The 14,008-nt window shown below is 42.5% G+C and overlaps 1 protein-coding gene across 3 annotated transcripts in view; it reads right to left on the reverse strand.

The window, feature by feature from the left end:
• Positions 1-14,008, reverse strand: part of SPEG (striated muscle enriched protein kinase) — a 442,132-nt gene that overhangs the window by 16,908 nt on the left and 411,216 nt on the right. For all 3 annotated transcript variants that reach the window (XM_089680603.1, XM_089680604.1, XM_089680605.1), the window contains 3 exons: positions 11,371-11,538; positions 7,971-8,093; positions 4,436-4,597 (listed from right to left, as the gene is read on the reverse strand). In XM_089680603.1, the coding sequence (XP_089536729.1) occupies positions 4,436-4,597; positions 7,971-8,093; positions 11,371-11,538 (453 nt within the window). The remainder of the gene's footprint in view (positions 1-4,435; positions 4,598-7,970; positions 8,094-11,370; positions 11,539-14,008) is intronic.

Raw genomic sequence — 14,008 nt, forward strand, 5'->3', positions numbered from 1 at the left:
CACTTTATAAAGAGTTTTGAACAGAAAACGTTTGACTTTTTTCTGACCTCCGGAACAGATTAATTGATTTTCAATGCATTTACACATTTTTTTTAATCATGTCCCTTTATGCCTTTTACAGTGCACTTTATAAAGAGTTTTGAACAGATAAAACTTTTGACTTTTTTCTGACCTCCAGAACGGATTATTATTATTATTATTATTACATCGAGTTTATATAGCGCCAAAGGGTTTGCTCAGCGCTGTACAATAGGGGGGGGGACAATACATTGCACAGTACAACAATAACAAACAACGTACGAGGGGTAAGAGGGCCCTACTCTTTTGAGCTTACAATCTAGGAGGGAGGGGGTAATGGTACAGTAGGAAGTGGCTGAGGGGAATGAGGGGTGGGAGGAAAGAGGGAGAATGGCCGTTAGGTGAGGGTGGGGTAGGCTTCCCTGAAGAGATGGGTTTTGAGGGAGCGCCTGAATGTGAGGATTAGTTAGTTTTCAATGCATTTACGAATTCATTTTTAATCATGTCCCTGTACAATATTTATGCCTTTAAAGTGCACTTTATAAAGAGTTTCGAACAGATAAAAGACTTTTTTTTTTTACTTTTTTCTGACCTCTGGAACGGATTAATTGGTTTTCAATGCATTCCTATGGGAAACCGCGTTTTGGTTTACAAATTTTTTGCAATACGAAAAGTCCAGCAGAACGAATTAAATTCGTAAACCGAGTTACGCCTGTATATGCCAAACTTTATGTTCTTAAATTGTACTTAATAATAATATAAGTGAATATTTTTATATATCTCGTGTAATGTGCCTATGAAGTCTGCAGTGGGAGCTGGTGGAGATCATTTCTTCTCCAGTCTCTTCACTTTTTCTTTATTTATAATTCTTTTTAGATACTCTTGCAAACCACACACCCTTGCTGCATTGAAAAGCTAGGAGAGTGACCCACTTTTCTCTGTCCCCTTTAAATGCTGCAGCTTACTGCCCCTTGATTGTTCATCGGAAATTGATCTTTTGATGTCCAAATGTCTTGAGTATTAAACCGCTAAAAGCCAAATAAAGGTTACCATAATTATGAGATGGAGGTTGGAATATCTGACACCTGGATGATTCTTTTTTTTCAAACACATGAGCCTATAGACATGTTTTGACCAAATGTTCATATTTATGTATTTTCCTCATTTTCTAATGTCAAGTATCATCAGCTGTAAAAATGTAATCTAGCCAAATGACTTTCCCCCCCAAGACCCCTTTCACACGGGCTGTCCAGTCGGGATTACCTGTTCATTTTGCAGACGGATCTGACCAGACCCTCCATTCAAATCTATGGGTAGCTGGATGTATAATGACGTTTACACCCAGCTACCTCCGATCTGGCAAAAACAAATGGAATGGGGAAATGTAGTCGTCCCCTAATCCAGTTATAATTGGACAGACAGTGTATATGTATTGTGTGCTGCTATCCCATTCTGTATGGGTAGCATACAGTTCCAGGCAGGTACTAAAAAATACCATTTAATGCAGTTATGTAAATGTATGCTAAATTTAGTTTACAGGCCCATGTGGTGGATGTACAACAATCATACAAAGCTGAATCTAATATTAGCCTCCTTTAACCCCCTGCACAGCAGTCAGAAAAGAAGGTGGAAGCAGGGGCGGACTGACAACTCATGGGGCCCCCGGGCAATAGGGGATCATGGGACCCCTGTGTCCTTGCGCAAACTCAAAAAAGCCTATGAAAAAGGTACCAGGGGCATCTCATGGGGCCCCCTACTGACCCTGGGCCCTCGGGCAGTGTCCGAGTTTCCAAATGGTCAGTCCGCCCCTGGGTGGAAGTTCAGTACTTTGACTCCATCAGGGCTCTAGTGCTTTGCATGCTGCTGTCAGTCTACGACTGTGAACATGTTTGCGGATCGGGAGAACACGGGATGACCTCATCAACTTACTGCTGCTCATTTATTATCTATCCAGAAACAAGAGAAGATCTTGGACATGAAGATCTGTAGAACATGAACATGCATTTTAACTTGTCTGTGCTGTCTGGCAATGATGTCTAGAACGCAAGACTGGCTGAACAGAATTACAAAATTAAAATTACTTTTAGCAGGTAATGCCATTGTAGTTCTTTGATCTGATTTTGTAAGGACAGCACCAGTGTTATACTGTATATTTTGATTACTAATCTGATTTACATTCATATATATGCGTGCACCTGTTATATTCACTGTATTTGTATGAATATTTATCATTTGTATGTTCGTATACAGCGGGGAAAATAATTATTTGATCCCCTGCAGATTTTGTAAGTTTGCCCACTTATAAAGAAATTAAAGGTCTATCATGTTTATCATAGGTGTATTTTAAATGACAGAGACAGAATATCAACCAAAAATCATGAAAAAACACGATACAAATGTTATAAATTGAGTTGCAGTGTAAAACAAGTATTTGATCCCCGACCAACCAACAATAATTCTGGCTCCCACAGACTGACTATGTGCTCATGTGGTACACAGATTAGTCTTTTCAATTGAAGAAGGTGCTCCAAACGACAACAGTTATGTGTACAAAAGACCTGTCCTCAGAATCCCTTTCTGCCATTCAAACCTCACCATCACCATGGGCAAGACGAAAGAGCTGTCAAAGGATGTCAGAGACCAGATTATGGACCTGCACAAGGCTGGAATGGGCTGCAAGACCATCAGCAAGAAGCTTGGTGAGAAGGAGACAACTGCTGAGGTGATTATTCACAAATGGAAGAAATACAAAATAACCATCAATCACCTCGGTCTGGATCTCCATTCAAGGTTTTGCCTCATGGGGTAAGGATGATCATGAGAAAAGTGAGAGATCAGCCAAGAACTACACAGGAGGAGCTTGTGAATGATCTCAAGGCAGTTGGGACCACAGTCACCAAACAAACCATTGGTAACACAATACACCACCATGGATTGAAATCCTGCAGCGCCCGCAAGGTTCCCCACCTCAGGAAGGCACATGTACAGGCCCATCTGAGGTTTGCCAGTGAACGACTAAATGATTCAGAGAAGGATTGGGAGAAAGTGCTGTGGTCAGATGACACTAAAATTGAGCTCTCGACTCGCAGTGTTTGGAGGAAGAAAAATTCTGACTATGACGCTAAGAACACCATCCCTACAGTCAAGCACAGAGGTGGAAACATTATACTTAGGGGCTGTTTCTCTGCTGAAAGGTACAGACCGACTTTGCCGCATTGAAGAGCCAATGGACGGGGCCATGTATTGTAAAATCTTGAATGAGAACCTTCTTCCCTCAGCCAGAACACTGAAGATGGGTCTTCCAGCATGACAATGACCCAAAACATACCGCCAAGGCAACAAAGGAGTGGCTCAAGAAGAAGCACATCAAGGTAATGGAGTGGCCTAGCCAGTCTCCAGACCTTAATGGAGGGAGCTGAAACTTCAAGTTGCCAAGTGACAGCCAAGAAACTTTAAGGATTTAGAGAAGATCTGTAAAGAAGAGAGGACCAAAATCCCTCCTGAGATGTGTGCAAACCTGGTAACCAACTACAAGAAACGCCTTACCTCTGTGCTTGCCAACAAGGGTTTCTCCACCAAGTACTAAGTCATGTTTTGCTTGGAGATCAAATACTTAATCACTGAACTGCAACTCAATGTATAACATTTGTATCATGTGTTTTTTCTGGATTTTTGGTTGATATTCTGTCTCTATAATTTAATAGACACCTATGATAAAAAAAATTATAGAACTTTTATTTCTTTGTAAGTGGGCAAACCTACAAAATCTGCAGGAGATCAAATAATTATTTTCTCTATTATATAGTAGCCCCAATTAAGAGGGAGTGTTTTGGCCCCAGAAATGCATTGATTTTTTTATGTGTTCGTACTATTAAAGCAGTCTGGACTTTTCAATCAATTGGTCTGGAGTGCTTGTTGTTCCATTTTTTTAAAGAAGCAGCAAAAAAGGTACATTACTTTTTTTTTTTTTTAGAAAAGTAGGGGAAGGCTTGATTTCCCTTCAACTTGTCAGAGCTGTCCATGTCCTGATTAGAGATTTTCACTCACTTCCTGTCCTAGAGACATGGAGGAGATTTACTAAAACTGACAAGTGCAAAATCTAATGCAACTGTGCATAGTAACCAATGGGTTTCCAGGTTTTATTGTCAAAGCTTTATTGAACAAGCTGAAGTTAGAAGCTGATTGGCTACCATACACAGCTGCACCTGATTCTGAAGGCTCCAGTTTTAGTAAATCTCCCCCATAGTTATTACTGGGACAGGAATTGAGTGGAAAGCTTCCAAGTCAAGTTTTGGTTGTAGTTACACTAGTTTGTGTCTTACTCCATTACAGCATGATTCTTCCCTCTAAGTCTATAAAAAAAATGGGCGCAAACTGAGAAAAACCGTGTACCCGTTATCCATCTTCTTCTGCTTACCATCTCCATCTATGAAAACATTCTTAGAAAAATTGCTGTAGGGTCCCTGGCCAGCTTTGTTCACACAGGCTACACGGAACCTGACAGCACCGGCTGGCAGTTCGGTGACATTGTAATAGCAATCGCTGATGCCGGAGCTGATCGCCTTCCACTCCCCTTCTCCTACAGAGATAACATACAGATATGGGATTAGGTATAAGAGATGCTAACTGCTGTGGGAAAAACAATCAACAGAATATCCATTTGGAAGCTCCAATGTACGTTCATAAACATTGTATTCTTTTCACTGGATACAAAGTATTCTGTGAATGGAGGAGGAGACAGATGCTTGTCTTGATCTTCCCTCTTCCCTTCACTAAATTGTATTTAGTGAAAAGAATATAAGATGTTGAATGAATGGAAAATGTAGAGAACTGTTTTATCATGGTTACTTGATAGTTTATATTTTTGGGGTTGTATTCGAGATGTGCAAAGAGAGATCACAAAACACTTGTAAGTATAACATTTATTTAAATAATGACAGATACAGATAACTAATGTAATAATGTTAGAAAATATACCAAGACTACTTAACTAAAGATGCCTTTTCCGCCACGGGTCCTTCCGCCTTTTTACAGCATGGCACAGATGATCACAATCAGACGCATGCATGATAGAAGCTCTGAGACGAGACTGTCAGGAGCGTCTAGCACTCCTGCTTCATCAAAGCTGCTGATCTCATTCCAGTATCCTGGTTTTGGTTGCGATACATTCTCCCTGTCAGTCCACCTACAAGGTGATTGATGTGACCAGTCTCTGGGTAGAGGCCAAACCTGATTTAAGCCAGTCAAGCCTGTAGTCTAATGCTTGTGATAGCGCTGGTTACATGTGCTCAAGCTCCCTGTTTGTCAGTCCTGCTCTGCTTTCTGGATTCCCTCACTGACGACCTTGGAGCAGATGTCAACTATTTTCTGAACTCTGCCTGCCTTTTGGCTACAGATTTGACCCTGAATATTCTAAACCTTGCCTGCCTTGTACCTGGATTCTCATTGACCTACTCTGACTGTCTGCCAATCGCAAGAACCTGTTTTCTTTGCTCAGTTCATGCCTGCCATGGCGTGGTGGCCAGGCACTATAGCATTGTGTATAAGACCTGGGGGCAACTGAGTACTGGTAGGCCTGCTTACCTTATAGGAAAGGGGGCTGCTATAGGTGAAGAACACAGAAGCCAGCTAAAGTGCCTTACCACCTGCATTAGGGTAAGCATGACAGAGACATATTATTCCAAGTTTTAGCTGTGTTATATACAGGGCTTGAATGTAAGGAAATGGCCAACTGCCCTTGCAAATAACATGACCTTTTAGGCTGGGTTCACACTGATGAGTGCGGAATTTGCAGCGTATTCTGTGCGAATTTCGCACCACATCAGAATCGCACCCAGTTCATGCGAACCGCTGCGGGTATGTATGTTAAGTTAACAACACCCCGAAATCGGTCCGCAAAACGCAGTGTGATGTGCAGAATCGGATCACATAGATGTGAATACCTATGCGATTTGATTCTAGTGCGGACCCAAAAAAGGGCCCTGCACCTTTTTGGTGCGGGTGTGGTGCAACTAGAGCCATACAAAATGTATGGCTCCAATCGCACCGCACACAAATCACATGTGATTTGCACAGGAATGCAGTGCGGTTCCTGTGCAAATCACATGCGATATACTGCACCGCATATATGTGATCCCAGGCTGAAGAACATGGTCAATTTGTAATGACATTCCATTGGTATGAAGTCAGCCAAGGTAGCCAGGATATCTGGAGGCTTTCTTAGATATTGTGAACCAACTTTAAGAAATATGACATTTCCCCATCAAGAGCGAAGCTCCCACATGGCTTTCCCTGTATGCTCTGTATGAGAGAAATCGTAGGTCTTGGCTTGCAGAGTGGGAATGCACATTCCTGCTCACAATTTTTTGGCACAATTTGCATGCATTTCCACAAGCCCATTCACTTGAAAGTGAAATCTTACTTTCATCAGTCCACAAAATATTTCTCTTTAGGCCAGTCAATGTGCTCTTTGGCAAATTGTAACCTCTTCAGTACATGCCTTTTTTCCAACAGTGGGACTTTGCGGGGGCTTCTTGCAGATAGCTTGGCTTCACGTAGGCGGCTTCTAATTGTAACAGTACTCACAGGTAACTTTACACCTTCTTTGATCTTCCTGGAGCTGATTGTTGGCTGAGTCCGCGCCATTTTGGCTATTCTTCTATTCATTCCAATGGTAGTTTTTCGCTTTCTTCCACGTCTTTCAGGTTTTGGTTGCCATTTTAAAGCATTTGCGATCATTTTAGCTGAGCAGCCGATCATTTTCTGCACTTCTTTATATGTTTTCCCCTCTCCAATCAACTTTTTAATCAAGGTACGCTGTTCTTCTGAACAATATTTGGAACGACCCATTTTCCTCAGAATTTCAGAGAGAAATGCACTGTAACCAGCATGTACAACATTTGCTGCCTTCCTTCCTTAAATAAGGGCAATAATTGCCACCTGTTTTTCAAAGAATGAATGACCTCACTAATAGAACTCCACACTGCTATTATTTTGAACATGCCCCTTTCAATTAGTGATTCAATGACACAGAATCAGCAGCATTCATGTCATGACTGTTGGGTCTGTTGGATTTCTATTACTCTACTACACCTGCTAGTAAATTATTTGCCATGTAGAAATATCATTTCTACCAAAAACAGTGATTGATCCGGTTAGTGATGTCTGACTGCTATTATTTTGAACACAACTGTATATGTAAAGTGCTGCATAAATTGACTGCGCTATATATGTACCTGTAATAAAAATAAATTAGAGGTGACTTATTGGTACATAGCAAATATCCCAAAATCATTGTTTCCCAGAGTTCAACTTTAACAGCAATTTATAGATAGTGATGTAATTGCTATTGTCGCTAAGAAGTGATTGTTTCACAGGTAGAGGTCATACTAGTGCCATTCACTGCTACAAACCAACTTCCTTTGGTGATTTGCAGCTAAGCCATAGAGGTGACGGGAAAGCAATTGTCGGTGGTGAGCTTGTCTCTGATATGAAACTCAATCGCTCGCTGAGCAACTGAGCTACAATTGCTGTAAAATTAGTAAGTTGGCAATTCTGTATAAAACTGCTAAAATTACAGCATTTATAGCAAAAAATGGCTAAAGGAAAAAAAGGGCTGCTGCATAAAATCGCCTACTTTGCACGGCCCATAGACCTGAATCTTCCAGCAAGCAAGGTTTTAATGTTTATACAGAAGTCTGCTAAGAGTTTGAGGATATCCAGCTTTCCACTCATATCTATTGGCACTTAAAGAAACAAAAAAAAAAGGCAATCATAACGATTCCACCAGCCGTGTCCATTACACAAACAGAAACTGTTACCGTGTCTTTGTTGGTACACTTCACTTTGTTCAGTTAATAACCTCAGGCATTGCTACACTGTTGTCTCCGTTGAGTGTTTTGGTAACTGTGACTCCATGGAGACATGTCATGCTAGACCAGGTCTGAGCTCACCGTTCATCTGACACTCCAGGATGAAGGTGCAGGGGGAGCGCAGTTCCTTCGACTTCCACAGAACCAGCACCGTGTTCTTATATTTCTGGGGGATCTCCGGGGTCCCGGGGGCTTGTGGCATTCCTGAGAAGAGGAAATAAACAGAAGGGAAAAAGTTTTTTAAAAAAAGGGGTCCTCTGAATTTTAAACATCAACTCCCTTAAAGGACCCATTTACTGCTTTGTAGTCCACCAGTATTAATATTATGCCACGTGCCAATGTGTGTTGCCTTAAGACAACATATTGAATGAATAGGCTGCCAATGCATCCCAGCATATCAAAAATAAGACATGGATCTATTCCTAAATGTACAATAGTGCCTTACAGTGTGCTATAACACAGATGTATTGCCTTAGTGAATGGTGGAGGAATACTTATTACATACATTACTGCATGTGTAATACCACAATGCAGAAATATAAAGGGCTATAAAGCTGACCAAACATCTTACAATTTAATTTTACAATTAACTTTAGAATCTCCCATCAAGTATGTAATGCATAGGATTGCCTCAAGTATGTAATGCATAGGATTGCCTCAAGTATGTAATGCATAGGATTGCCTCAAGTATGTAATGCATAGGATTGCCTCAAGTATGTAATGCATAGGATTGCCTCAAGTATGTAATGCATAGGATTGCCTCAAGTATGTAATGCATAGGATTGTCTGACTCAATACAAATTAAATGGGTTATTAAGGTAGGCTCTGTAGTATTGATAAACCTAGAGATTGTACAATCTGATTGCTTAAGGTGATTGTGGCCAGGGGTGGACTGACCATTTGGAAACTCGGCCATTGAACAGAGAGGGCTAAACACAGATCAAAATTCATCCAATTATTTCCTACCTATACCAGAGCCAGGGGCGGACTGACCATTTGGAAACTCGGGCACTGCCCAAGGGCCCGGGGTCAGTAGGGGACCCCATGAGATGCCCCTGGTACCTTTTTCATAGGCTTTTTTGAGTTTGGGCAAGGACACAGGGGCCCCATGATCCCCTATTGCCCGGGGGCCCCATGAGTTGTCAGTCTGCCCCTGATTGTGGCCGTATTAGTGCACTTGCTTGGACCATTGAAGAAAAAGGTATACCCTGAAAATGTAACTGTTAAAGCAAATAAAAAAGTATCAAGAACAGTACTCAACTGTGTTGTACAATTTGGTAGTAATATACACTCACCGGACAATTTATTAGGTCCGCCTGTTCAATTGCTTGGTAACACAAATTGCTAATCAGCCAATCACATGGCAGCAACTCAATTCATTTAGGCATCTAGACGTGGTGAAGACGACTTGCTGAAGTTCAAACCGAGCATCAGAATGGGGAATAAAGGGGATTTAGGTGACTTTGAATATGGCATGGTTGTTGCTGCCAGATGGGCCGGTCTGAGTATTTCAAAAACTGCTGATCTACTGGGATTTTCATGCACAACCATCTCTAGGGAATTGAGACTCATCAGACCAGGCAACATGTTTTCCAATCTTCTATTGTACAATTTTGGTGAGCCGGTACGAATTGTAGCCTGTTTCTTGTTCTTAGCTGACAGGAGTGGCACCCGGAGTGGTCTTCTGCTGCTGTAGCCCATCTGCTTCAAGGTTCGATGTGTTGTGCGTTCAGAGATGGTATTCTGCATATCTTGGTTGTAACGAGTGGTTATTTGAGTTACCGTTGCCTTTTTATCTTCCGGGAACCAGTCTGTCCATTCTCCTCTGACCTCTGACATCAACTAGGAATTTTCGTCCACACAACTTCCGCACACTGGATATTTCTCTTTTTCGGACCATTCTCTGTAAATCCTAGCGATGGCTGTGCATGAAAATCTAAGTAGATCAGCAGTTTTTGAAATACTCAGAACACCCTGTCTGGCACCAATAACCACACCACCTTTCTTCCTTATTTTGATCTTTAGCAAGTCATCTTCACCATGTCTAGATGCCTAAATGCACTGAGTTGATGCCATGTAATTGGCTGATTAGCAATTTGTATTACCAAGAAATTGAAGAGGTGTACCTAATAAAGTGGCCGGTGAGAGAATAGTATATGGTCAGCCTAAAGAGACCCTTTCTGGCTTCCTAAGGCCTCTTCGGTATTGGACACTTTCAGAAATGTTGAATGCTCGTGGCACCCGCTGTGCACCAGTGTGGCAGCATCAAGCAATCTTTTACTATTATGAATGAACAAGCAGCCTGTAGGAGAACAGTCACCTAAAGCCAGCCATACATGGATCAAAATTTGGCCGGAGAGGGCTGAGTGCTGTCTGCACAGGAACACCCATAAATTGGGCTTCAGAACAGGGTGGAGGTAATACTAGCAAAGAGGTGCTTTAATTCACAACAGGGGACACTAATTGGAATGGGACCACATTTTATATGCACTTGGTCCACTGGGGGATGATATAAAAGTTTAAAGGAAAAGTACAGCCAAAGCTTGGTTGGCTGTACATCTCCTGGGGATTACAGGAGTGCAGTTCCTTCTGCACTCCTGTGACCCGTTTTCAGCCAACAGTGGGCTAAAGTCCATTGTTGGCTGATGTCACTCAGCCAATCCATGCTGGGGAAAGATCCCGACCATTTGGTCGGGATCCACCTAGGAGCCTGTATTGGCACCTGGCTCAGCCTCTCGGCAGCCACGGAGAGGCTGAGCTAGCCACTCCCGCCCCCTCCACAGCCCAGTGTTCCAGTGAGTGCTGGGGGAGAGCAGAGAGCTGGAGACTGACAGACACCACTCAAAGTGGAGGAGAGAGCTCAGCAATCAGTGGTGTCTGATCTCTCAGTTCTCACTGTTAGGGCTCGTTCACACTTGGCTGTTTTACCAATGCTGGCCAAACGCCCCTATAGCGTTTGGCAAGCGTTGGTCCGGCGTTTGCGGATCGTTTTTTAACGCTTGTCAAACGCTCCGCAAACGCCGCATGCGCGGTTTAGCGGTAGTTGTTAGGCGTTTGCAGAGCGTTAATAACTCCCCACAAACGCCTATAATGCAGTTTGAGTGGTGTTACCGCTCCGCAAATGCCCCACAACCACGTCGCAACCGCACGGCCGGGCGTTTGCGGAGCGGCACCATAGACGAGAATAGGAGGCTTCAAAGCCAGAGGCGTCCGTTTTGCCGCGACGCAAACGCTCCCGTTAGAACAGCACCATGTGCTGTAATGTGCAGAATTGGCAGAGGCGTTTGGGAAACGGTAAAAACGCTTCCCAAACGCCTCTCTGCCGCCTGCACACAACGCTAGTGTGAATGTAGCCTTAGAGCTGGCGAGGACAGATGCTGCATCCACCTAGGTAAGCATAATTTAAAAAAAAAATACTTCTCATTTAATCATTTTTGTGAGAGTTCCTCTATAATGTACTGTAAATCCACAGAATACATACGTGCAACAGACAAGCAGCAAGAACTGGTGGCATTGCCCAGGGTATTCGCTGCCACACATTCATAGAGCCCAGCCTCTTGCTGTCCGGCGCTTGTGATGGTGAGAACTTGGCGTCCATCTGGGCTCGATTTTATATTTACATGTCCTCCTGATTCCAAGACTATTTTATCTGAGGACGAGAATACAATCTGTCACAGGCAGGTACACTACAGAATAATACAAACATAGCAGACATTTTGACAACTGTACAATGTAAAGAACGATACAGTTTTCTGTAACAATACTTATAATCTCAATGGCCAAAAGTCATGAGTCGGCTAAATTATCGAGTTCAGGTGTTCAGTCATACGAGTGGCTTTTGAACCTACATCTACAAAAGATCTAACTCTCATTTAAGAGTGTGGCCAATAATGCTGAGATATGGAACAAATATGTAATCGTTTTTGCTTCGTCCCAAGAACAGAGAGAATTTTTTTTTCATCCAATGAAACATGAACATTTTATACATTGCAAGGAAACACTTCATTAGGAATGTTGGCTGGTCAAACTCTATAGAAAGAGATGTTACAAGTGGTGTGACTTCAGTAATTATTGAAATACAGAAATTATACAGATGGTTGAACTAACTATGGAGAGAAAGATAGAAAGAGAGAGATAAAAAGAGAGAGGGAGAAATAAATAATAAGGAAACAGGAGATAGAAAGAGGGAGAAGGCGATAAAGAAAGAGGGAGAAGGCGATAAAGAAAGAGGGAGAAGGCGATAAAGAAAGAGGGAGAAGGCGCTAAAGAGAGAGGGAGAAGGCGCTAAAGAGAGAGGGAGAAGGCGATAAAAAGAGAGGGAGAAGGCGATAAAGAGAGAGGGAGAAGGCAATAAAGAGAGAGGGAGAAGGCGATAAAAAGAGAGGGAGAAGGCGATAAAGAGAGAGGGAGAAGGCGATAAAGAGAGAGGGAGAAGGCGCTAAAGAGAGAGGGAGAAGGCGATAAAAAGAGAGGGAGAAGGAAATAGAGAGAGAAGAGGAAAAGAAGATAATAGAGAAAGGGAGAAGGAGATAGAGAGGGAGGAGGAGATATAGAAGAGGAAAGAGAAGTCAATAGAGAGAGAGAGGGAGAAGGAGATAGAGAGAGAGGAAAAAAGACAGAGAGGAAGAAAGACAGAGAGGAAGAGAGAGAGAGGAAGAAAGAGAGAGAGAGAGAGAGAGGGAGAAGGAGGTGGAGAGAGATAAGGAAAGAAGACAATAGGGAAAGGGAGAAGGAGATAGAGAGAGAGGGAGGAGGAGATATAGAAGAGGAAAAAGGAGATAGCGAGGAAGAAAGAGAGAGAGAGAGGGAGAAGGAGAGAGAGAGAGAGGAAGAAGGAGACAGAGAGAGAGGAAGAAGGAGACAGAGATTGAGGAAGAAGGAGATAGAGAGAGAGGAAGAAGGAGACAGAGAGAGAGGAAGAAGGAGACAGAGATTGAGGAAGAAGGAGACAGAGAGAGAGGAAGAAGGAGACAGAGAGAGAGTAAAAAAGAGATAGAAAGAGAGAGGAAAAAAAGAGATAGAGAGAGGAAAAAAGAGATAGAAAGAGAGAGAGAAAAAAGAGATAGAGAGAGGAAAAAAGAGAGAGAGGGAGAAGGAGATAGAGAGGGAGATAGAGAGAGAGGAAGAAGAGGAAGAAGGAGATAGAGAGGGAGAAGGAGATAAAGAGAGAGGGAGAAGGAGATAGAGAGAGAGGAAGAAGAGGAAGAAGGAGATAAAGAGAGAGGGAGAAGGAGATAAAGAGAGAGGGAGAAGGAGATAGTGAGAGAGGGAGAAGAAGATTGAGAGTACCTGAAAGAGAGGCAAATTAATTCATAAAATATATTAAACCTTTAAACTGCAAATCAGGTAACAGGTGGCATAACTTTTATTATTAGTGACGTAAGTTTTCAAATAAAATAAAATCAGAAACAGTGATACTGTTGTTGATTGTACTGAATGCGAGGGAGACAGAAAAAGAGGGTGAGAAGGAGAGGAAGAAACAGATTGATGGCTCGTGCACACCAAAAAGAGGTACGAGAAACCCGCATTTCCGGCACCTTGTTAAAAACGCACTGGGTATGCGATCTGCTGCAGGTGTCAACGTATTGCAATCGCAGTTCATTTACCTGCAGCGTAATCCCAGGGTACAGCAGTACCATGTAATTCAGTGTAGTGCGTTTTTGAAAAGGAGTGCATGCACTACTTCAAATAAATGGGCTGAAAATCGCGCTGCACTGAATTGCACAGTAATTGACCTCGTTCCTGCGTAATGCAGGTGTGAATTGGCCCTCATGAATATGAAAACCAGGTAATAGGTGACTTCAATGATTATTACCGATGACTGTTTTGAAATACTAAAACTTGAAACAGTGATACTGTTGATTGTACTGAATATAAGAAAAGATAGAGAGAAGGAGAGGAAGGGAGAGAGAGAGAGAGGGGAGAAGGGTAGAAGAAAAGAAAAAAGAGAGAGAAAGAATGAGAGAGAGAAAGAAAGAGAGGGACAAAAATAGAGTCATAAACATAATAATACTTTAAAGCAGGGGCGGACTGACAACTCATGGGGCCCCCGGGCAATAGGGGATCATGGGGCCCCTGTGTCCTTGCCCAAACTCAAAAAAGCCTATGAATAAGGTACT

This window comes from Staurois parvus, unplaced genomic scaffold (assembly GCF_062004578.1).
Source record: "Staurois parvus isolate SC_StPar_1 unplaced genomic scaffold, SC_StPar_1.0 ptg000246l, whole genome shotgun sequence".
NCBI lineage: Eukaryota > Metazoa > Chordata > Amphibia > Anura > Ranidae > Staurois > Staurois parvus.